We start from the raw sequence: 24,041 nt of genomic DNA, 5'->3' as shown, positions 1-24,041 counted from the left end.
AGAGCAGTCTTGCATAAGTGTCCTTAAGCTCAAGATGTTACCGTATATTTATCATTTTACTCAGTGGCCTAGTGGTTAGAGTGTCCGCCCAGAGATCGGTAGGTTGCGAGTTCAAACCCCGGCCGAGTCATACCAAAGACTATAAAAATGGGACCCATTTCCTCCCTGCTCGGCACTCAGCATCAAGGGTTGGAATTGGGGGTTAAATCACCAAAAATGATTCCCGGGCGCAGCAGCTGCTACTGCCCACTGCTCCCCTTACCTCCCAGGGGGTGAACAAGGGGATGGGTCAAATGCAGAGGACAAATTTCACCACACCTAGTGTGTGTGTGACAATCATTGGTACTTTAACTTTAACTTTTAACTTAATTTTAATTATATCCGGGAGTGACTTCTTCCACGTAGTGTGTTCCTACTTCCGGATAAAAATAACGCTTATGTGGGTTCAAATTAATGGCAGACTTGGTAACAAACAAAGAAAACGACTATTTTTGGGCAAATAAGGTTTCACAACCTTATCTTTTTGAAGCTGAATGAACAAAGGATTAACTACTGCTTCTAGAAGCGAGCATGAAGAAGAGGGTGACCCATTGGAGCAGACGAAAGCCGATAGAGTGAGGTGAAATTGACTCGAAGCTGCAAATGTGGAACTTGAAGCCAAGCTATTTTGACATAAATGGCTACTTACCCATGATTAAACTGAAAAAAGGTCACTGGCCAGCTGGATCAAACAGACAACTGTCCGTCGAGTGAGTCACCCTTAATATTGATCATGATACACGCAGCACGTCATGCGTGTTATTACAACTACAGTACATACACTGTCTGGCTAGCTGTGTACAAACAAAAAATGAAATGTGGACTGATACTTTACAGACATTGATTGTTCATGTTTTTCAGTCAGTACAGATTGGTGTTCTAACGCAGTGTTGTGCATTACAAACGCTAACGCGTTTCGTGATGATGGAGAAGCTAGCTTCTTTTTCCCCGAAGTTAGCTTTTACGGCTAATACCGAATCACGCCGATGTGTTACGACGCTAGAAAGACAGTTCCTCAGTGTTCGCTCTTACAATAACAATGTTGCTACAGTTTGGGTATTATACGGGTTACAGAATATAAATTAAGTATTGGTGGCAGTTTTTTAATGCTTTTTGAGTGTGATTTTGCGGTAGAATTAATTGCTTCCATTAGCTGCATTGCTAGCTACATAGAACGAGCCAATTTTTACATGTTAGAACGCAAAATAAAGACAAAAAACTTTTGTCATCTTGTCTCTCGTAATGATTCAGATCGAAAGGCAAAAATGATGTAAGAGCTGTATCTCAACTATTTGTTATGCTTTAAGTTGCAAGAAAAATTTGAGTTACAAGCATCCCCGCCATTAATTGGCGTAGCAAATGCCACAGTGAAACCCGTAAGATCTGACCAACACATCCGATCTTACTGGCTAGCATTAGCTTACAGCTAAAGATCGACAATTTTGTTTTTCAACCAGGGGAAGGAAAAAAGTGAGTGTGAAGGACAGTACTGAAAAGAAGGAGCGAATGATATTCATTGAATTACAAAAATAATCATCAAAAAACCTAACAGAGAATGTCGCCAACTTGGGGAAGCAATTTGAGCGTATCAGTGCTAGTCTGCACTATACTGAAGCAGTTTGATGAGTCGATAACGCCAACCAAGAATGTTAAAATAATATCTAAATTGCGGCTTTTATCCTTGACAATATGGAAAAGCTGCAGATGGTGTGTTTGAAAGAGAAGGAGATACCGTAAAAGTCCACTCATCAATGCTGTACATTATTATTACTACATTACTTCATAAAACTACTGCAGTTATTAGTACAGTACATTCTATTGTATTGTTTTTATACAATATTTCCCATCTAAAAGTGTGTTTTTATTATGGGTAAGCACCAATTAAATTGATTTCAATTAATTTCAATGGGAGACGTTGATTGAAAAGTATTTTGAGTTAGGAGCGCTGTCACAGAACCAATTACCGGTAAGCTCATAAATAGATGTACTACTGTATCAGTAAAAGACATTGATAAGGGGTAGGATTAAATCTAGGATTTGCTTATTCTTACTCCTTTTCAGATATGTTGAATTGTGCTAAAGTAACCATGTGATGTTAAACGTCTCTAAAAACAAATCAATCAAAACCATAACCTACCATTAATGAATAAATAGGATGTTGTCAGTGTAACAGGGAACACAAAGAATACATCATCGACAACATATTTCGTTAAAAGCTTTGTTTACAGTTTAAAGTTAAAGTTAAAGTCCCAACGATAGTCTCACACACACACACTAGGTGTGGTGAAATTATCCTCTGCATTTGACCCATCCCCATGTTCACCCCCTGGAAGGTGAGGGGAGCATTTATCAGCAGCGGTGGCCACGCTCGGGAATCATTTGGTGATTTAACCCCCAATTCCAACCCGTGATGCTGAGTGCCAACCAGGGAGGCAATGGATCCCATTTTTATAGTCTTAGGTATGACTTGGCCGTTGGTTTGAACTCACAACCTTCCAGTATCAGCGCGGACACTCTAACCACAAGGCCACTGAGCAGGTTACATGTACTAGCTCTAATTTGATCGTCGACCAAACGGTGTGTGTCTCGGAAGCAATTTTGGGCGAATAAAAATATACAAACCCCGTTTCCATATGAGTTGGGAAATTGTGTTACATGTAAATATAAACGGAATACAATGTGTACCCCGCCTTCCGCCCGATTGTAGCGGAGATAGGCTCCAGCGCCCCCCGCGACCCAAAGGGAATAAGCGGTAGAAAATGGATGGATGGACAATGATTTGCAAATCCTTTTCAACCCATATTCAATTGAATGCACTACAAAGACAAGATATTTGATGTGCAAACTCATAAACTTTATTTTTTTTTGCAAATAATAATTAACTTAGAATTTCATGGCTGCAACACGTGCCAAAAGTAGTTGGGAAAGGGCATGTTCGTAACTGTGTTACATGGCCTTTCCTTTTAACAACACTCAGTAAACGTTTGGGAACTGAGGAGACACATTTTTTAAGCTTCTCAGGTGGAATTCTTTCCCATTCCTGCTTGATGTACAGCTTAAGTTGTTCAACAGTCCGGGGGTCTCCGTTGTGGTATTTTAGGCTTCATAATGCGCCACACACTTTCAATGGGAGACAGGCCTGGACTACAGGCAGGCCAGTATAGTACCCGCACTCTTTTACTATGAAGCCACATTGATGCAACACGTGGCTTGGGATTGTCTTGCTGAAATAAGCAGGGCGTCCATGGTAATGTTGCTTGGATGGCAACATATGTTGCTCCAAAACCTGTATGTACCTTTCAGCATTAATGGCGCCTTCACAGATGTGTAAGTTACCCATGTCTTGGGCACTAACATCACAGATGCTGGCTTTTCAACTTTGCGGCTATAACAATCCGGATGGTTCTTTTCCTCTTTGGTCCGGAGGACACGATGTCCACAAATTCCAAAAACTATTTGAAATGTGGACTCGTCAGACCACAGAACACTTTTCCACTTTGTATCAGTCCATCTTAGATGAGCTCAGGCCCAGCGAAGCCGACGGCGTTTCTGGGTGTTGTTGATAAATGGTTTTCGCCTTGCTTAGGAGAGTTTTAACTTGCACTTATAGATGTAGCGACCAACTGTAGTTACTGACAGTGGGTTTCTGAAGTGTTCCTGAGCTCATGTGGTGATATCCTTTACACACTGATGTCACTTGTTGATGCAGTACAGCCTGAGGGATCGAAGGTCACGGGCTTAGCTGCTTACGCGCAGTGATTTCTCCAGATTCTCTGAACCCTTTGATGATTTTACGGACCGTAGATGGTGAAATCCCTAAATTCCTTGCAATAGCTGGTTGAGAAAGGTTTTTCTTAAACTGTTCAACATTTTGCTCATGCATTTGTTGACAAAGTGGTGACCCTCGCCCCATCCTTGTTTGTGAATGACTGAGCATTTCATGGAATCTACTTTTAAACCCAATCATGGCACCCACCTGTTCCCAATTTACCTGTGGGATGTTCCAAATAAGTGTTTAATGAGCATTCCTCAACTTTATCAGTATTTATTGCCACCTTTCCCAACTTCTTTGTCACGTGTTGCTGGCATCAAATTCTAAAGTTAATGATTATTTGCAAAAAAAATTTTTTTTATCAGTTTGAACATCAAATATGTTGTCTTTGTAGCATATTCAACTGAATATGGGTTGAAAATGATTTGCAAATCATTGTATTCCATTTATATTTACATCTAACACAATTTCCCAACTCATATGGAAACGGGGTTTGTACAAGCAGTGTTGTTTTGCGGCTTTTTTTTCATGGTGGAGGGGGCAAAATTACTTCTTGTGTTCTAGAAAGTCATGCCTCTTTATTAAACAGGTGCGCTTTTATTCTATTCATAGGCTATAAAAAATATTGACGACAAATACCCGAATAAACATCAAAATTATTGTTATGCCCAACACTGTGATTACAGTTGTGTGCGTGTGTGTGCTGTATACTCACAGAGCTGTAACATCTACAACTGAACAGCAACAGTACCATCAGCCCCAGAAAACTGGAGATGACAACTGGCTCCCATGGGACCCCGTACAGGTCAGGTCCGGGTCTGATGTCATCAGGAAGTGATGATACAACCTGGAGAAGTATAATACTTTTTCAATATGGGCTCAGAAATTGTTTTTTTTATTTCCCTTAAAAAACAAAAACTTAAGAGTACTGTAATGTAATGTATTTGAGTTAAATATTAGTTAACTACTCATGCAATCTTTTGTTGAGGAAATGTGGCATTTAAAGTATAGAAGCTACTAAATAGACTGCACTGTACATAAATACTCAATTACTAAAATCATTACATTGTATTACTCTCTGAAAATGTGGTAAGGTTTTATTTAACAGATACTGAAAGATTTGAACTGAATCAAATCGTCACCGACCTAAATCAATCACAAACCAATCTCACAAAGTTTGCTTACATGGCAAATATTCAAAAGGATCCTAAATAGTGAAATTAAAACGTGAGAAGCTAAATATTATTAATCAATCACGTCTCTGACGATTTATATACACAAACGGCAACATTTAATAACCATGCAAGTTTTTGACAGCTGGCTTGAAGCACTTGTATTTCATAACAATGCTATAAAAGACAGGAAAATAACAATACTACACAAATACGTTGTAAATACAGAGCTAGTTTAGATGACAACAATTTGTCAGCAGTGATGCTAGCAGGGAATGCTAACCAAACCTGCCACATAACGTACATCCTTTACTTTCCCCACGGTGACACTGTAGTAAGTCTCTATCGTCGACTCGTAGTCCACCGCTCTGCCTAAACTATCACTCGAAGGGTGGTGCTCCATCTTTCAATTCGGTCACTTGGTTTGTATCTATTAAATATCAACCATTTAAGCTGCCATTAGAAGTAGCCGGGTAAGTGGTTGAGCAGCATTATATCCACAGTCCTCCACAGTAGACTGCACCAGTCTGTACGTCAAGCGGGGGTATTTATCAACATGTATTACCGCTCTCATAAATTAAAACGGCTTCAGACGGCTACAACTCATGAACTATACACTTTTATACATTTAATGATTCGTAAAAATAGTCCCATACATATATGCATGATTTTAAACACTCACGACGACGACAAAGACGCCCTGTCCCCTACATTTGTAAATGGTTGATTCCAATGACACCAATTGTGAAATGCCACACTGGCATAACCGAACGCTTTAAAAGTGACACTAGCAAGAATATAGAAGATCTAATAGCACAAAATTAATTAAATGATCACATCTTTAAATGATTAAGGTGCGTTAAGAGGATGTTTGCAACATTTACACAGATGCCTGGAGGGCACTAACTTCCCAATGTATTTTACACAGTATATCCCGCCCTTTTCCGGTTTCTAGGACGTACTGACGTAACTACGTACGTATCTAACACATGCGCGTGCAACAGCTTTGGGTGTTCTTGGCTAATACTAGTGATTTGCTGTCATTTCTATCATAACAACAACATGACTGCAAATTGTTTATTGCTTTATGTAGACTGCTTTTGTATGTGCTGACGAGACAGGAGTGACCTCCGCAAACACCAATCATTTTATCGGGCCGGAAAAATATTTTACTACACAAACTTAGTAATTGTGAACATATAGACCGTTTTAATATAAATGTGTTCTGTGAAATCACTAATGGTAACATAATGGTGTTGTTGTTATATTTTTTGCTTTGAAAAATGTAACTGTGAGCAAGTTGCAAACAGTCCCTTTAATTAAATTATGAAATAAATAAATGTACGAGTACATTAAAGAAATAATAAGACATTTAAAAAGTCTGGCTCTAAAGTGATGGATACGTTTCTTAAGCACAAATATTATGACTGAAATAGTGAAGCTGTATTTTCATTTACACTATTGATAGTTTGTTAAAACAGTGTTTGTTAATTTAGTTTATTTATTTTAACACTACATAATTGTATGTCCATTTATTTTTTGTCAGTTATTTAAGAGTTCCTTCTTATGCATTATATTTGGTTAGTATGTATTTTCTAATCAGCCTGAGCTAATCCTAAAGTTCTAATCAAGAGTAATTGGCTACTAATTCAGTGTTAATATTTGAGTGGGCCCTGGGGCCTGGGCCCTTCTGTAGTGGATAACCCCTGTTTTAGACTTAAGCGAGATCTGCTGACCCGGAGCATTTAATGCATGTAGCAGTTAAATTACAATAATGTATTTAAGTTTTTGGACTTATTTTTGCATTTTTAGACCAAGATATCGACCAATACTCCACCGATTTTTTGGTTTAGACAAGTAGAAGTTGGTGTTAGGATCTGGCCACTGACTTTAACAGCTGAGTTTGACTGATAAAATACATTCATGAAGTGCTGTCAAACTGGTTCATGAAATAATTAAATAAATCATTAATCATGAAATAATCAATTAAATTGTGAAATAATTAATTAACTAAATCAGGAAATAATACATTAATTCAATCAATAATTAATTGAATACATAGATAATTAACTAAATGATTAAATATTTAAATATACATCTACAAGAAATACATTCATGACATATTTATGTATTTAATTTCAATTATAATTAATTAATAAAACATTTAAGTAATTATTTATAGATGTATTTATGTATATAATTTGGTCCCATTTGCCCTCCCATACTGGAACAGGTGTCCCCAAACAAAATATTTGTTCTTATTTAAAAAAAAACTTGTAAATTGGTTTGATCAACACGATTATATTAGGCATAACATCGATGTATATGTTTAAGTACATACTGTATACATATGATTTTTTTTTTAAACAATCGTGTTTATTAGCGCTAGATTACTCACCCATATGGCATTTAAAATAGCTTGGTTTCTTCCTAATATTAAAAAAAAAATTAAAATAACTACAATAGCACATGATGTTGTCATGCAGGGACAAACTGCTAAGCAGGAAGAGTGGGTGGATCAATCCAAATTGATTGTATTGATACTAATGAAAGGGTAGTTTCAGTATCGGATGAACACAAGCGTGATTTTATTGATATTTTTCAGTTCTCTTCTATGCTTATTTTTACAAATATCCATATGTGTTGTTTGTTACGTTGTTCATATTGTTACATGGTTGTTAGACTGAAGGAATAAAGTCTTTAGAGACAAGAGGCCTTTGTGGGCAAAAGGCGAAAACGTTTTAAATGAGCGCCAATAGTAGTTTTTGATTTTGACTTTATTTTGCTCACACAATTGTATGTAATAAAAGGTAATAATCATTTTTTGTTGATATGTTAAATGGTCTTATTCTGGCCACCCCCAAGGCACACATCCACTGGAGATGTTAATAGAGAGTCCACACTTAAAAATTTGAACTGAAAAAAGACCTTTTAACGGAATGTGAAATGTCTTCAACAATTAAGAACAGTCCAGTTGCCTCAAATCAACACTTGCGGATTACCATAACCCGGATGACTGAAAATCTACACAGACCTAAGGCTAGTTTGTTTAATAGACTAGATTCAGAGGTGCAGGTGAATAAGCAGGATAAAACCTGGATGGCTCTCAAGTCAGTCACAGGACAGCCGTAAAAAAAACCTTAATGGGTTGAAATTAAAGAAGCCATATGTAAGAATTTCATGTCAAGTCATCAATTAATGGCCCTGATACTGTATGTCAAAAGGCATTAATAAATAATGTTCTTTTTGAATACCTCTATAACTGATAACAGTAGTTCAGCCGGGATATGCTCATTTTAAAATTAGATTTACAGCCCTGAAATCTTGTTATTGTTTAAATTTTCATGCCCCGCCCTCCACCGTTTGACCAATTAGGAAGTCTGTGAGTGTGTTACATCCAGGTTGCCAGTTACGAACCGTCATCTTCGTCTAGCTACTGCCACTGGTAAAGTTAATAAACATGTTAGACCTTAGTAAAACTAAACTTTTAATTCTGCCAATTTCCTATTTTCTACTAACTCCTTGTTGTCTTCTAACTTCTCTACTAATGGACCATCCTTTTCTTGTGTCTTCTCTACAAACGTCTTAATTTCTTCCAACGTATTGTTCTCCAACTCAACCACATCCTCTTGTCCATCCCTCTGTTTTGACTCTTCACACTTCACATTCGCTAACTCCTCCTCAAATAACTCTTCTGCTTCATTTCGCTTGTCGTCTTCTAAGTGCTCTAAAATGTCCTTGCTCCCATCTTCTTTGAACTCTTCCAACTTCTCCTCCTTGTTCTGTACCAACTCCATCACTTCTTTAGACTTATTGCCATTAATCTCCTCTACAACCTCCTGTATGTCCCTTTCTTTGAACTTTTCCAACTTCTCTTCCTTATTTTGTGCTAACTCCGTCACTTCAACAGACTGCACCGGGAGAGGCGGGCCAGTAACCCTACCCTCTAGTTTTCCAAGAGGAAGACACCCAAAGCCTACTACGAAGACAAAACAGAGAAAACAACCCGAAGGCCCTCCGAGAGGCGGGATGGAAGAAGGGCCAACAAGGACGGATCACACGGTAACGACCGCAAGGATATCGGCAAAAGAGAAGATCCCAGGGAAGTGTGGGTGCGGCTGGGAGAAAACAACAACTTTAAGGGGACTTCACATCCACATGGGAAAGATGAAGTGTGGTGGTGGGAGTCTGATGCAACCTTGCACTGCCCCGGTAAGGGGCAGTGCAAATGGGATCCAAGGCCGGGTAGACAACCACAGTGCCAACGGGCCCAATGTTGCAGAGGTAGAGCAGGAGAAAGGGATGTCGACGAGCCCCAAGAAGTGAACCCAGTAGCACCCCCAAGCGACCCAAGAATAGAGTCAAGTCAAAGAGCCAGGAACCTGAAGAACCCACTCCGAAGGAACAAAATCAAGTGGCCAAAGGCCAACGAGACCGAGGAGTGGAGAAAGTTGGATGAACATCTCAGCGGGCTGCTGCAAAATGCGCTGCGCGGGTCAGCGGTAGCCAAGTTAAACCTGTTCGCGGAAATCCTCTATGAAGAATGCAGCAACAGGTATGGCGAGGTGACCATCAGAGAGGCCACAATAAGACCAAGAGCAGGAGGGAGAAAGAGATTGATGACCTGGTGGCAAACAGAAGGCAGCTCCGCAAGCGTTGGAGGAAGGCAGAGGAGTCTGAGAAGGAGGGCCTGAAAGCTCTCTGGGATGAGATCAGAAGACACCTTGCTAACCTCCGGAGGGCAGAACGTATCAGAAGACGGAGAAAAAGGAAAGAGAAAGAAAGGTCAAGTTTCTTCAAGAATCCATTCCGGCATGCACGCGGGCTCCTTGAGGAGAAGACAAGTGGAACCCTGGATATCTCCAAAGAAGAACTGGAGGAGCAGTTCCGCACTCAGTACAGTGACCCAGCAAGGAACAACCCGCTAGGCTCCCCAGGGTATGTGCCCAGACCCTCAGAACCATCAGCCCTGTTTGATACATCACCACCCAAGCTCAGCGAGGTCAGGCAGGTGATCCAGCGGGCAAGATGTGCTTCAACACCAGGGCCGTATGGAATACCGTACAGGCTGTATAAGAACTGCCCAGGAGTGTTGAAGCTGTTATGGACCGTGATGAGAATTGCCTGGACTAAGCAGACCATACCATCCGAATGGCAGAGGGCAGTGGCAGTTTCTGTTCCCAAACAACAGAACGCTAAGACCATCGAGCAGTTCAGGAGCATAGCCCTACTGAATGTGGAGGGAAAAGTCTTCTTTTCTGTGATGGCGAGAAGAATGACTACCTACCTCACGGAGAACAACTACATTGACAGCAGCTGCCAGAAAGCCGGGATTCCCGGTTTTCCTGGTTGCGTAGAACATGCTTCTATGATTTGGGAACAGATCCAGACCACTAAGAGGGAGAAAAAAGATCTGCACGTCATATGGTTAGATCTAGCCAATGCCTATAGGTCAGTGCCACACCTGCTCGTAGACTATACCATGGAATTCTTCTACATCCCAGATAACATCAGGACCATGATCAAGATCTACTTACACAACATGCACATGTGCTTTGTACTGAAGAAGGTGACCACTGGCTGGCAACAACTGGAGGTAGGGATCGCAATGGGATGCTCCATTTCCGCCATCCTTTTCGTGGCAGCTTTCGAGGTCATCCTGATCGGGGCAAGGCAGGTGGTGGGTGGTGTCCGGCTGCCCGCAGGCCAGAGGCTCCCGCCCCTAAGGAGCTATATGGACGACATCACCTGCCTGCTACGAACCGCCCCATGCACATCCAGGCTACTTAAGAGGCTGGATGAGCTGATCACCTGGGCCAGGATGAAATTCAAGCCTCAGAAGTCAAGGAGCCTCTCAATGCGAAAGGGGAAGAGAAACGACCGAGTCACCTTCACCATCAGCGGAGAAGACATCCCACGCATCGTGGATCAGCCCATCCGAAGCCTGGGAAGACTTTATACACCTGGTCTCTCAGACAAGGACATGGGAAAAATCATCCTCCAGCAGCTTTCAGAGGGCCTGTCCAAGATCGATGCAAGCCAGCTACCTGTGAAGTACAAGGTGTGGTGTTACCACTTCACCCTGTACCCAAGGATGATGTGGCCTCTGAAGCTGTGCAAAGTCACGTCATCAGCCGTAAGCCGGATGGAAGCAAAAGCCAACTCTTTCATCCGAAAATGGCTTGGCCTGCCACGGTGCTTCTCAGCTGCTGGCCTGTATGGATGGAACTCACTCCAGCTACCCCTGAAATCTATCACCCTGGGCTACAGGCAGGAGAAGGCAAGGCTGGTGATGGAGCTAAGGGACTCCTCCGACAGGGCAGTGGCGGATGCAAATGCCCGAGTCGAGACTGGAAGGAAGTGGAGGGCCAAGGAGGAGGTCCAGAAGGCGATGGGAAGACTGCAACATCAAGAAGTCGTGGGCATGGTCCAAACAGGCCGGGCAGGCCTTGGATGGAGCGATCCACCCATCCTATGGTCCAAGGCAGGCAGAAAAGAGAGGAAGGACCTTGTTGTTGCTGAGGTCACCAGGATTGAGCAGGAGGAGCTCAGAGTAAGGTCTGTGGCACAGGGGCAGCAGGGGAGGTGGACAACTTGGGAGAGTGTCTTGAACCGAGCAATCAGCTGGGCAGATTTCTGGAAACTGCCACAGGCTCGGCTCAGTTTCCTCATCAGGGCAACATATGACACCCTCCCGAGCCCTAACAACCTCCACCAATGGCTTGGCACAGAGCAATCCTGCGACCTCTGCGGGACCATAATGCCTCACTCCAGCACGTTCTGTCAGGCTACAAAATGGCGCTGACACAGGGTCGACTCAGATGGCGGCACGACCAAGTGCTCAGCAAGCTAGCAGAGGTGCTGGAGAAAAGTCGGCAGGAGGCAAACAACCAGAGTCCAGCAGAAAGCCAATGCAGGATCCACTTCCTAAGGCAGGGGGAACCTGCGACACATTCCAGCAACAGACCACCCGCCAAGCTATTAACACCAGGGGCGGCGTGGAAGATGGAAGTGGACCTGGGTAGGCAGCTCCAGTTACCACAAGAGATATGCAGCACCACCTTAAGACCAGATGTGGTGCTGTGGTCTGCAGCTCTGAAGTCAGTAGTACTGATTGAGCTGACAGTGCCATGGGAGGAGGGACTGGAAGCTGCCTACGAGAGAAAGAAGGCAAAGTATGCAGACCTGGTCGCGGAGTGCAGAGAAAGTGGATGGAGGGTGAGACTGTATCCGGTGGAGGTGGGAGCCAGAGGCTTTGTGGGCAGAACAACACCACGCCTGCTCAAGGACCTGGGACTACGTGGAGCCACCCTGAGCAGATCCACCAAGGAGCTTTCAGAAGTGGCAGAGAAATCTAGCCACTGGCTCTGGCTCAAACGACGCGACAAGGCTTGGGGAGCAACATCCAAGTAGGTTTTGCTGCAGGGGGTGTCAGGGAGACGTCCCTGTTCACTGCCCCGCCACCGGGAGATGTTCTGGGCTAAAGGGCGAAACATCAATGAGAGGTGGTCCCCAGCTGAAGAACCTGCAGCAAAACCTTTTCTGGTATGCTGTCAGGTTTAGGCCTGCCTCAGGGAAGCGGATGTCCCTGCCATGCACAGTCCACCACAGGCACCGGTGGAGGTGCGACAGGCCTAAGGCCCAGCGGCAAGACCACCTTGCTGTAATTAAAATGTGAGTGTGTTACATCCAGGTTGCCAGTTACGAACCGTCATCTTCGTCTAGCTACTGCTACTGGTAAAGTTAATAAACATGTTAGACCTTAGTAAAACTAAAAGGCCTTGTTACGATTCTCAACTTATTCATGACAAAGCAGGGAACAAAACGAGGATTTGTATAGGGGACGCCTTTAAAAGATGGATACGATTGAAGGAGGAGAAGATTTTTTCATCTGACGCCAAACTTGCTAATTTCTTCCTTGATAGGTAAGTCAGGCATTTACTTTTTCTTATTACTTGTAATAAATGGATATGGACATTTTGTATGTAAACTATATTGTCCAATACAGTCTATGATCTTGTCTAACAAAGCTAGCTTAGCATGCTAGCCCGGTCAATGGGAGCATACACAACAACATATAGGCTAACGGGGGAAATATAGGCCCGTTAGCCTGTATGTCGATGTGTAATTGAACTAACAGTGTGAAATATATTTTCGACAAATAAAACCTATCTGGATATGGGTAGTGTCAGTGCCTATTTCGTTCTCAAAATGCTGATACGCTGAGGAAATGGGTTCCAACATTAGCACGACTGTCATGGCAATGTGAAACTTATGGAGACAGCCAAATCACATGGTAAAATAATTCCTCATTCGTGTTTGCATATTGTGGACTACATCAATCAATCAATCAATGTTTATTTATATAGCCCTAAATCACAAGTGTCTCAAAGGGCTGTACAAGCCACAACAACATCCTCGGTACAGAGCCCACATACGGGCAAGGAAAACTCACCCCAGTGGGACGTCAATGTGAATGACTATGAGAAACCTTGGAGAGGACCGCATATGTGGGTAACCCCCCCCCCCCCCCCCCCCTCTAGGGGAGACCGAAAGCAATGGATGTCGAGTGGGTCTGACATAATATTGTGAAAGTCCAACACATCAGCGAGAGTCCAGTCCATAGTGGGGCAAGCAGGAACCATCCCGAGTGGAGACGGGTCAGCAGCGTAGAGATGTCCCCATCTGATGAACAGGCTAGCGGTCCACCCCGGGTTTGGAGCAGAGTAGAAAAGAAAAGAAAAGAAACGGCAGATCAACAGGTCTAAACAGGGAGTCTATTTAAAGGCTAGAGTATACAAATGAGTTTTAAGATGAGACTTAAATGCTTCTACTGAGGTAGCATCTCTAACTTTTACCGGGAGGGCATTCCATAGTATTGGAGCCCGAATAGAAAACGCTCTATAGCCCGCAGACTTTTTTTGGGCTCTGGGAATCACTAATAAGCCGGAGTTCTTTGAACGCAGATTTCTTGCCGGGACGTATGGTCCAATACAATCGGCAATGTACCAAGTTATATGGTAATCTGAAACGTATGAAACAGTAACAGTTTTGATGAAATAACATTAGATGAATTATTACAGCGTGTAAGTGGGATAAAACAAACAACATGTTTACTTGACCCACTTCCTGGGAAACTTATCAAGGAACTGTTTGTATTATTAGGTCCATCAGTGTTAAATATTATAAACTTATCACTTTCCTCCGGCACTGTTCCCCTAGCATTCAAAAAAGCGGTTATTCATCCTCTGCTCAAAAGACCTAACCTCGATCCTGACCTCATGGTAAAGTACCGACCGGTCTCCCACCTTCCGTTTATTTCCAAAATTCTCGAAAAAATTGTTGCACAGCAGCTAAATGAACACTTAGTGACTAACAATCTCTGTGAACCTTTTCAATCCGGTTTCAGGGCAAATCACTCTACGGAGACAGCCCTCGCAAAAATGACTAATGATCTATTGCTAACGATGGATTCTGATGCGTCATCTATGTTGCTGCTTCTTGATCTTAGCGCCGCTTTCGATACCGTCGATCATAATATTTTATTAGAGCGTATCAAAACACGTATTGGTATGTCAGACTTAGCCTTGTCTTGGTTGAACTCTTATCTTACTGACAGGATGCAGTGCGTCTCCCATAACAATGTGACCTCGGACTATGTCAAGGGTAACGTGCGGAGTTCCCCAGGGTTCGGTTCTTGGCCCTGCACTCTTTAGTATTTACATGCTGCCGCTGGGTGACATCATACGCAAGTACGGTGTTAGCTTTCACTGTTATGCTGATGACACCCAACTCTACATGCCCCTAAAGCTGACCAACACGCCGGATTGTAGTCAGCTGGAGGCGTGTCTTAATGAAATTAAACAATGGATGTCCGCTAACTTTTTGCAACTCAACGCTAAGAAAACGGAAATGCTGATTATCGGTCCTGCTAGACACCAACATCTATTTAATAATACCACCTTAACATTTGACAACCAAACAATTACACAAGGCGACTCGGTAAAGAATCTGGGTATTATCTTCGACCCAACTCTCTTGTTTGAGTCACACATTAAGAGTGTTACTAAAACGGCCTTCTTTCATCTCCGTAATATCGCTAAAATTCGTTCCATCTTGTCCACTAGCGACGCTGAGATCATTATTCATGCGTTCGTTACGTCTCGTCTCGATTACTGTAACGTATTATTTTCGGGTCTCCCTATGTCTAGCATTAAAAGATTACAGTTGGTACAAAATGCGGCTGCAAGGCTTTTGACAAAAACAAGAAAGTTTGATCATATTACGCCTATACTGGCTCACCTGCACTGGCTTCCTGTGCACTTAAGATGCAACTTTAAGGTTTTACTACTTACGTATAAAATACTACACGGTTTAGCTCCAGCCTATCTCGCCGATTGTATTGTACCATATGTCCCGGCAAGAAATCTGCGTTCAAAGAACTCCGGCTTATTAGTGATTCCCAGAGCCAAAAAAAAGTCTGCGGGCTATAGAGCGTTTTCTATTCGGGCTCCAGTACTCTGGAATGCCCTCCCGGTAACAGTTAGAGATGCTACCTCAGTAGAAGCATTTAAGTCCCATCTTAAAACTCATTTGTATAATCTAGCCTTTAAATAGACCCCCCTTTTTTTTAGACCAGTTGATCTGCTGTTTCTTTTCTTCTCTCCTCTTCTCCCCTGTCCTCCGTGCTGGCTGTCCAGAGTCGGGACCCCGGGTGGACCACTAGCCTGTGCATCGGTTGGGGACATCTCTGCGCTGCTGACCCGTCTCCGCTCGGGATGGTTTCCTGTTGGCCCCGCTGTGGACTGGACTCCCACTGATGTGTTGGATCCACTGTGGACTGGACTTTCACAATATTATGTCAGACCCACTCGACATCCATTGCTTTCGGTCTCCCCTAGAGGGGGGGGGGGGGGGGGGGGGGGTTACCCACATATGCGGTCCTCTCCAAGGTTTCTCATAGTCATTCACCGACGTCCCACTGGGGTGAGTTTTTCCTTGCCCGTATGTGGGCTCTGTACCGAGGATGTCGTTGTGGCTTGTACAGCCCTTTGAGACACTTGTGATTTAGGGCTATATAAATAAACATTGATTGATTGATTGATTGATAGCCTATAGGCATACCTTGATAAAATTTCTCCTTTTTAGTTTTGGGCGTACATTAAGCTGCTAAGCATGCTCTACTTATTTTGACCAGTATAACCATTGTGTTGGTTGTAGTTCGTTTTAGTCTTTGTTTTCTGATAGTAGTGACAATAACCATATGATTGCCATTTGTTGTGATATTGTACGCAGGCATGATGTACTTCTTCCTGAAAATAGCTAATTTCTGTATAAAATGTGTTGGTTAGAGATTTGTTATTGACAAAACGCTTGTCTATTCAGCTATTATGGTCCCAGCACCTCAACTCCTAGTAAGAGGCAGTGGAAGTTTGAAGTTCCTTGGAGTAGCCCAGTCGATCGAGCTGGATTCAGCTGCGTATCTGGCAACCCCAGTCCGGGATAGGGGAGGGCACCACAGAATTTTGACTGTGATTGCAGTACCATTTCTGGCCAGATTCATTCATACATGTTGCTCCTTTAAAGTACAGTTACCTGAAATTAAACTACGGTTACCTGCACATTAGACCATTTGAGGAAGTCGTTCACTGCATGAACTTCAGAAGATGGCTGAACCAAATGAATAAAATCCTGAATCTGCTTCTTTATCCCTTGAAAAGAAACAGTTGAGAAAATATCTTTACGACAATACTATGTACAAGTGAACAGTTAATTAAGAAACTTTTTTCACAAGTACATTAGATGGCATATGTCAAGTTAACATACAGTACACTCAATGTACACAGGAAAGGTCTTCCACTGTACCTTCCAGTGCCTGTGGTGGTCCAGTCTGACTGTGGTATTCCTTCGGGGACACTCTTTCTGTTTCACCTCTTCTTTCATAGCCATGATCCTTCTTTTCCTCCACTATCAACCCCATTGTTTGACTAGACTCCGCCTCTGTAGTTTCCCCGACATAGCTTGGTTGAGCTGTATTTGGGGAACACGATTGTTTAATCAATGCCAGTTCAAACCATACTGAAATCGAGGAATTGCATGTGACGGAAGTAGCACTTTAAACAGATCACTGAAGACAATATTGTGTACCTTTATTCTCTGATTTTCTGCTGTTGAAAGCATGACGCACTTTTTCCAGCAGTATTTCTAGCTTCTGAAGTGCTGTGATTGTTCTGGTCTTTTCCTTATTCTCCTCTGGTGCATCAGAGAGTCTTATGCTTGGGGGAAACAGTGTCTCCTTGTGGTAATTCAGAAGTGTCTCTATATCGAACAGTATAGAGTCATCACTGTCAGCATCTTCAGGAAAAAACTCCTCACCGTCAAGAATGTAATCCAAAAAGTGCACTTTGTTCTTCCCAAGTAGGTCAGTCAAAATAGTTATCTCCCTAAAGCTCATATGCTCTTGTATGTTCTTGTAGTGTTTAGGGAGGGTGTCAGGTTGGTGGGGCTTTACAGGTGGAGAAGTCAGACGAGAACTTAATGTTGGCATTGGCGTTGGCGGATGAAGCTCTTTTTGAAAGTCTTTACGAAGATTTGTTGTGGAGTCTTGTTCAGGAGTCTGAGGGATTGTTTTTCCATCAAACCCTGAAATAAAAGATTCTGTCGATTCTTCGATTTTGCTGATTGGCCTCTGCCCAAATGAGAAAACAACCTTTTTAAAAAGACTAAATACTCCTTCACTTTCTGTTGTCGTTTGATCATTTTCATCAAACTGGACTTTAGAGGGCATTGGTTCTGCTAGCTTTCCATTGGTGTTGGTTTTACTGTCACATTTTGCATCCATTCCAGTACACATGTCTGCTTTTTCAATAATCTCAAATGAATACTGAAGATGTGGAATCTTCTGAGGACCCCTGTCATCTTTCTCATCTAAATCTAGCATAACATTTTCTGTGTGTTTAGTGTCACCTTTCCCATCATCATCTTTACCGCTAAAAACAGTGGGAACTTCAAATAACTTCCAATTCTTATCATGCTGCATGTTCTCTAAGGACATACTCTCCTGTGTGTCAGATAGCAAACCTGATCCACCCTCAGAGTTGTTTTCTTCTCTTTCTTCTTTGTTTCCATCTTGATGTGACCAAGTACAAAGCTCATCCACACAGCCAAGACTCTCCATTTCCTTTTTAACATTTCTTCTATCCACCACATCATGAGCTCTCTGCTTGTTTTCAGCCGTCTTTAGCTCCATATTACTTTCTTCTACCCACGGTTGTTGTCCCTTGTCTTTTATCTGCATTAACTCTTGCCATGTTCCCTTCTCTTGAACTTCTTGAATCTCTTCTTCCATTTTCTTTTGTAACTGTTCACTTTTATCCTGCTCATCACTTCTGTTCAGATCTTCCTGCTTCTCATGTTCAAACTCTTCCTCCATAAACTCACCTACCTCCTCCTGCTTTTCCTCAGCGAACCTTTCCCCCTCCTCCAGTTTGTCTTTTAATTCTGCCAATTTCCTATTTTCTACTAACTCCTTGTTGTCTTCTAACTTCTCTACTAATGGACCATCCTTTTCTTGTGTCTTCTCTACAAACGTCTTAATTTCTTCCAACGTATTGTTCTCCAACTCAACCACATCCTCTTGTCCATCCCTCTGTTTTGACTCTTCACACTTCACATTCGCTAACTCCTCCTCAAATAACTCTTCTGCTTCATTTCGCTTGTCGTCTTCTAAGTGCTCTAAAATGTCCTTGCTCCCATCTTCTTTGAACTCTTCCAATTTCTCCTCCTTGTTCTGTACCAACTCCATCACTTCTTCAGACTTATTGCCATTGATCTCCTCTGCAACCTCCTGTATGTCCCTTTCTTTGAACTTTTCCAACTTCTCTTCCTTATTTTGTGCTAACTCCGTCACTTCAACAGACTTTTTGTTATTGATCTTCTCCTTATCCTCCCGTATGTCTCTTTCTTTGAACTCTTCCAACATCTCTTCCTTATTCTGTACCGACACCTTCACTTCTTTAGACGTCTCATATATCTCGACCATATCTTCCAGTATGTCCCTCTCTTGGATCTCTTTCCACTTTGATTGTTCTAACTCCATCTGTAAAAATTTGTCAGCCTCTTTCAAATCCTCTACTAACTCACCATCTTCCTCATTCTTTTTCTTCTGAAAAATGTTTACCTGCGCCTGCTTCTCCATGTCTTCCAACTCTTGATGCTTCTCATCCTTTAACTCATCAAACTTCTCTATGTATTCATCTGCTTCTTCTTCAGCTTCAAACCTCTCTGCCATCTTCACTTCTTCCTGCTTGATCTCTTCTAACACCACTTTCTCCTGCCTACCCCTCTTTTCCCCCTCTTCCTGCTTGACATATTCTAACTCCTCCTTTTCCTTTTGCTTCTTCTCATGTAATCCTTCTAAATTATCTGGCATTTCCTTGTCTTTATAGCTATACTCTTCTAACGCCCCTCTTTCGACTAAGTCCTCCACCTTCTCTTGCTTTCCATTAGCATCCTCTCGCTCTTCCATCTCCTGATTTTCATCTTCGTTGAATTCCTTACGTTTCTCATCTTCCTTGGATTCTTCCACTTCAGACCATGGAGAAGACTTAAAGCCACTTTCTTTGAAAAAGTCTGTCACTTGAGAACCAAATGCTGGTGCATCTTTGATATCTTGAGTGGGTGTTTTCCATTTTTCCTCTTCTGGTGGATTGTCACATATTATTTTAGTATTTTTGGAGTAGTTTGAACTGAATTTTGGAGAACTATCTCCTTCTTTCTTTAAGAACTCACAATGTGTCTCAGTGTCTGCAGTGTTGTCACTAGTAAAATCTAAGTTCTCCTGCGTTTCCTGTTTGTCATCCTGATTCTTTTTTGCTAACACCTCCTTCTCATCTTGGTTCTCTTGTAAATCTCTGTCCACTTCTACGTCCTCACCTTTCTCTTCGCATAAAGCTCCCTGTTTCTCATTCCCCTCAGATTCTAGGAAGGACTCAAACCCACTCTTCACTCCACCAACCTCCAAACCCGCCTGTTCCTCATCAGAATACTCAATCTCACTCACCAACTGTCCTGCAGACTCAGGTTTCGCATCAGTGAATATTGGCACTGGGGAGATGTCCTGTAACCTGTTTTGTGGAGAGTTATATGTTTGATCAACCTGAGGTGAACCATCTAATGCCGTAGTCTTGCTATCAGTAAATGTTTCTCTTACGTTAACGTCAGCATTTCCTTGCACAAAGTCATCAAACTCTGTGTCTGGTTTAGTTTTGTCATCTTCATTGTTATCTTTTCTGAATGCTAAAATTTCCTTAATACCCAAATCAAACCAAGAACCAGATCCTGGCTGTTTCTCTTCATCCTCTAGCTCTCCTCTACTGAGTTGTATCTTGTCTCTAGCATCTTGGCTATTCAGGCCAAACGCCAGTGTGCTTGACAGTCCATTTCCTAGCCATTCCAATGTCCCCATCTCTTTATTATCCCCTTCTTGTAATTTTGGTGTGTCTAAGTCCAGATACATTTTTCTGCTCCTAAAGTTGTCTCCTTCCATTTCTTTTTTGTCATCATATTCCTTTGCTGTGGAAGAGTCTTCTATTTTATCGCCCCCAAAGCTAAGCCATCCAGTCATTGTCGAAGTAAAAGAATCCACTGTTCCTATTTCCTGCTGTCCACTGTTTATGTCGTCTTTGACAGACTCTGATTTTTCTTCTTTTTTTAACCCCAGCCACCCGGTCACTGAAGACGTGAAGGAATTTTCTGCCTGCATCTGTTGTAGAGCTTTTTGCTCCCCCGTAGCCAAATTGCCAGGTTCCTCCTCCTTTTCTAGGGCTAACCATTCTGTCACTGAAGAACTGAGCCAGGATGAGGCAGGAGACCCACCTTGTTCCTTCAGTGCCGTAGGAATCTCAGGAGATGCTTGGAGGGTCTTGGCAGTACCACCGCCCTCCTTATTGTCTTCATCCACTTCTCCTGATGTTGTTTCAGGTACTGTTAAAACATCTTTAAATGGTGTAGGACTTGCAGATTTGGTTTCATCAGAGTAAATTGTTTGACTTGTTCCAGCTTCCTTGGGTGGACTCTTCAGATCAGAGTCCTCATCATTAGTATCCAAATGACTGGAGTCAATGGGGTAGCCAAACTCATCCATACAAAGAAAATCAGATTCCTTAACGACAAGAGGCAATAAGTTTAGATACTGAAAGTAGCACATAACTTAATTATAACTTCTCAGGTTCTGAATGTATTATCAAAACAAACCACAAATGTGCATACCTGTGTTTCAACTCTTATCTCCTGATTTGTAAATGCCTGTTCCTCTTTCACATCTTCTTTTGAAAAATAACCAAACTGTTTGTGAATCTGAAATTAAAATAGTGATTTTAGTCAAATGTTTTAGTTTTCTGTTGCAGTAATTGTTGATTGCTTTATTGACACTTGAACATTAACTAAATAAATTTTACATCGGTCAGTTAATTTGATATATTGCAATATTGTACTTTTTAATCAAATGTACCTAAATTGGCATTAATTGATTTTTCTGTTGCTGTAAAAATACACTGCAGTGATTTTATGGCTTTAAAAGCGCCAAAAAAACTTTAAATCTGTTTTTGTTTAGTATATTGTTTTCTTGTGTCGGAGTGAAAAATACAGATGCTGAGTAATATCAAAAGTAGACAGAGGTCAGACTTACACTGCCTGCCCAGATATCACTCCACTTTCCAGTCAGCTTGTGGTAAACAGAAATCGAGTCTCCTTGTCGGAAGTTCAAGAAACGACAGTCCTTGCCATGGTGATCCCTGACAGCTCGCACCCTGCTCATTAAGCCTGCACACACATGCACAGACAAACAGACAGTTAAACACACACCAAAAGTACACACATAGAGGATTACAATAGTGATAAACACAAACACTATTTGTAAACGTTTGAGAAAGCAGTTTTAACCTTGTAAGCAGAGGTCTTTCAAGGGGATCTTGAAATTTTTGGTTGATAAGACTTTTTTCATATTCCCCCTGCAATTTTTCTACAAATTTAAATGTATTTAAATACACATTAACATTAATCTAACAGACTCTTGTGTAGTTTATTAATGGCAGCTCTCAAGTAGCCAGCTAGTGATTAGCGGCCCTATAGCTGCCAGCTAGGGCCTAACGCAGTAGTGGACAGTTAGCCAATAGCAGTGCTATACTGTATTCTTTGAATATCGTATTGCACAATAACATGGCACCTTTAGGACCAGTTTAACTTTAAACATAGTTTTATACAGGACATATAAGTAAGGGGTCCCCGCTCCATCTCTCCATCCATTTGGGGGTCTTTGGCCTCGAAAATGTTGAAGACCCCGGCCGCAAAGTCCAAATCACCCGAATAATTGTCACAAAACTCGATTTTTTTCATGTGGAGTGAATACTGGACCTTTACTGGGCCTGCAAATTTTGAAAAAAATATGCTAAAACAGTTTTCTGTGCTGAGATTTTTTAAATTGTATTCAAGACATCAAGTATTAGTCTGAATTATTTGCTTAAAGCTTTGTCACAAACAAACAAAAACATACAGAACATTCACAGTTCAACTTTTAGTTACATCAACACAACTGTCACTGCTTTCTATAAACCTTGTGTCCTCTATTTGTTTAGCATTTTTGTAACCATGCTCTCAGTTTCCAACGCACATCTGTTCATCATCAGACACAGTCCGGGTGTAGTGAAACGGAATCAGTTTCACTAATTTCAGGAAGTAATGTAATGTGCATGATCAAGAATTGGTGAAATTATCCAGTATTACACAAATAATTGGATAAGAATATCACAAATGTATTCAATGCTATTGTGAAAACTAAATACAACAATTAAAATTGCATTTAAACTCAATTAAAGAAACCAGCTTGTTTACAAATCCTGTCTAGGGTGTACCCCGCCTCTCTCCTAAAGTCAGCCAGGATAGGCTACAGCTTACCCTAATGAGGACAAGCAGTATAAAAAATGAATGCATGTTTATAAAATACACTGTTACAATTAACCTGATGGAGGTACAAAAATAGTTTATTTGCAATTGTGAGTGTTTTTTAAGTATTTTCTATTGCATCCAATGTTTTCGACGAATCCCATGGACCGCTACCGGCACCCCTTCAATGTCAAGACACAAGTATGATACTAACGGGTCTAACTAAAGGTTTAAAAATAACTTACTTTCACATTCTGTATCTCCACAGATCTTGTAGTCGGATAGTAATCCAACATTTGAATGAGGTAAAACCGCAAAAACAATGCTCAGGAACAGAAATTCATCAGGCAAAAAAATCATTCTTGGTGCTCCCACAGGAATGTCAAGACTAAAAAAGATCCTCTTAATGATCTTAACAAGTTGAGTTGGCATATGGACATTGCCTTGGAGCTGCAGTGCTGCTGAATACTCAATGGTGAGAGAGCACTGATAAGATATGAACCTGCATGGGCTAATTATTAACATAGCAGGCCTGTTTGACAATTGTTTACATATCAGATTATGTGTGTTTAATTTTAAACTGTTATTGATGGCATAATTTACAAAATTATCAATTGAAGTCGCATGTGTTTTTGAATTAAGTTTTGAAGTTTTGTGGTGACTCAAAAGAGTCCATTTAATAAAACTTTGTTATGATGGACACACCATGGATATAGAATCATACCATGAAGTGAAAGTATAGAAATTATCTTTTCAAAAACAGGACAGATACTCTGTGAAAGAAAAAAAGTAATATAATTGTTTAATGCCAACTTTCAATAATGGTTTGGTTTTTTGGTAGTGTGGATCTGTTTACCACCGTTTGTTAATTTGTTTTTGTGCAATTAAAAGTTTGATTCAAATATTAAACAAAGGCATTAATGCTTCTATAACAGAACAAATAAACAAAATGAGACAAATATTTAAGGCCTCTCATATAAACATTGAATGCAAATTATTAACTCACAAACCATCATAACTTGCTATGTTAGGCCATTCAGGCTACAAATGACATCTCAAAAAGAGCTGAACTTCCCATACACTTCCCTAAATAAATTAGGAGAGGGCAAATCAATCCA

At 41.5% G+C, this 24,041-nt stretch overlaps 1 protein-coding gene across 2 annotated transcripts in view; it reads right to left on the bottom strand.

Annotated features, from left to right (window-relative positions):
- mia2 (MIA SH3 domain ER export factor 2) overlaps window positions 1-23,363 on the bottom strand; it is a 42,782-nt gene extending 19,419 nt beyond the window's left edge. Inside the window, exons 1-7 of one of the 2 annotated variants that reach the window (XM_062041669.1) lie at window positions 23,169-23,363; window positions 21,671-21,804; window positions 21,253-21,339; window positions 17,131-21,145; window positions 16,849-17,013; window positions 16,600-16,694; window positions 4,527-4,658 (exon numbers count right to left, since the gene is read on the bottom strand). In XM_062041669.1, coding sequence (XP_061897653.1) covers window positions 4,527-4,658; window positions 16,600-16,694; window positions 16,849-17,013; window positions 17,131-21,145; window positions 21,253-21,339; window positions 21,671-21,804; window positions 23,169-23,355 — 4,815 coding nt within the window. In that variant the 5' untranslated portion in view covers window positions 23,356-23,363. The remainder of the gene's footprint in view (window positions 1-4,526; window positions 4,659-16,599; window positions 16,695-16,848; window positions 17,014-17,130; window positions 21,146-21,252; window positions 21,340-21,670; window positions 21,805-23,168) is intronic. The other variant, XM_062041668.1, reaches the window with a different exon arrangement.
- Between the last annotated feature and the right edge of the window lie 678 nt (window positions 23,364-24,041).

This window comes from Entelurus aequoreus, linkage group LG03 (genome assembly GCF_033978785.1).
Source record: "Entelurus aequoreus isolate RoL-2023_Sb linkage group LG03, RoL_Eaeq_v1.1, whole genome shotgun sequence".
In the NCBI taxonomy this organism is placed as follows: domain Eukaryota; kingdom Metazoa; phylum Chordata; class Actinopteri; order Syngnathiformes; family Syngnathidae; genus Entelurus; species Entelurus aequoreus.
This window is presented reverse-complemented; position numbering and strand designations above follow the sequence as displayed.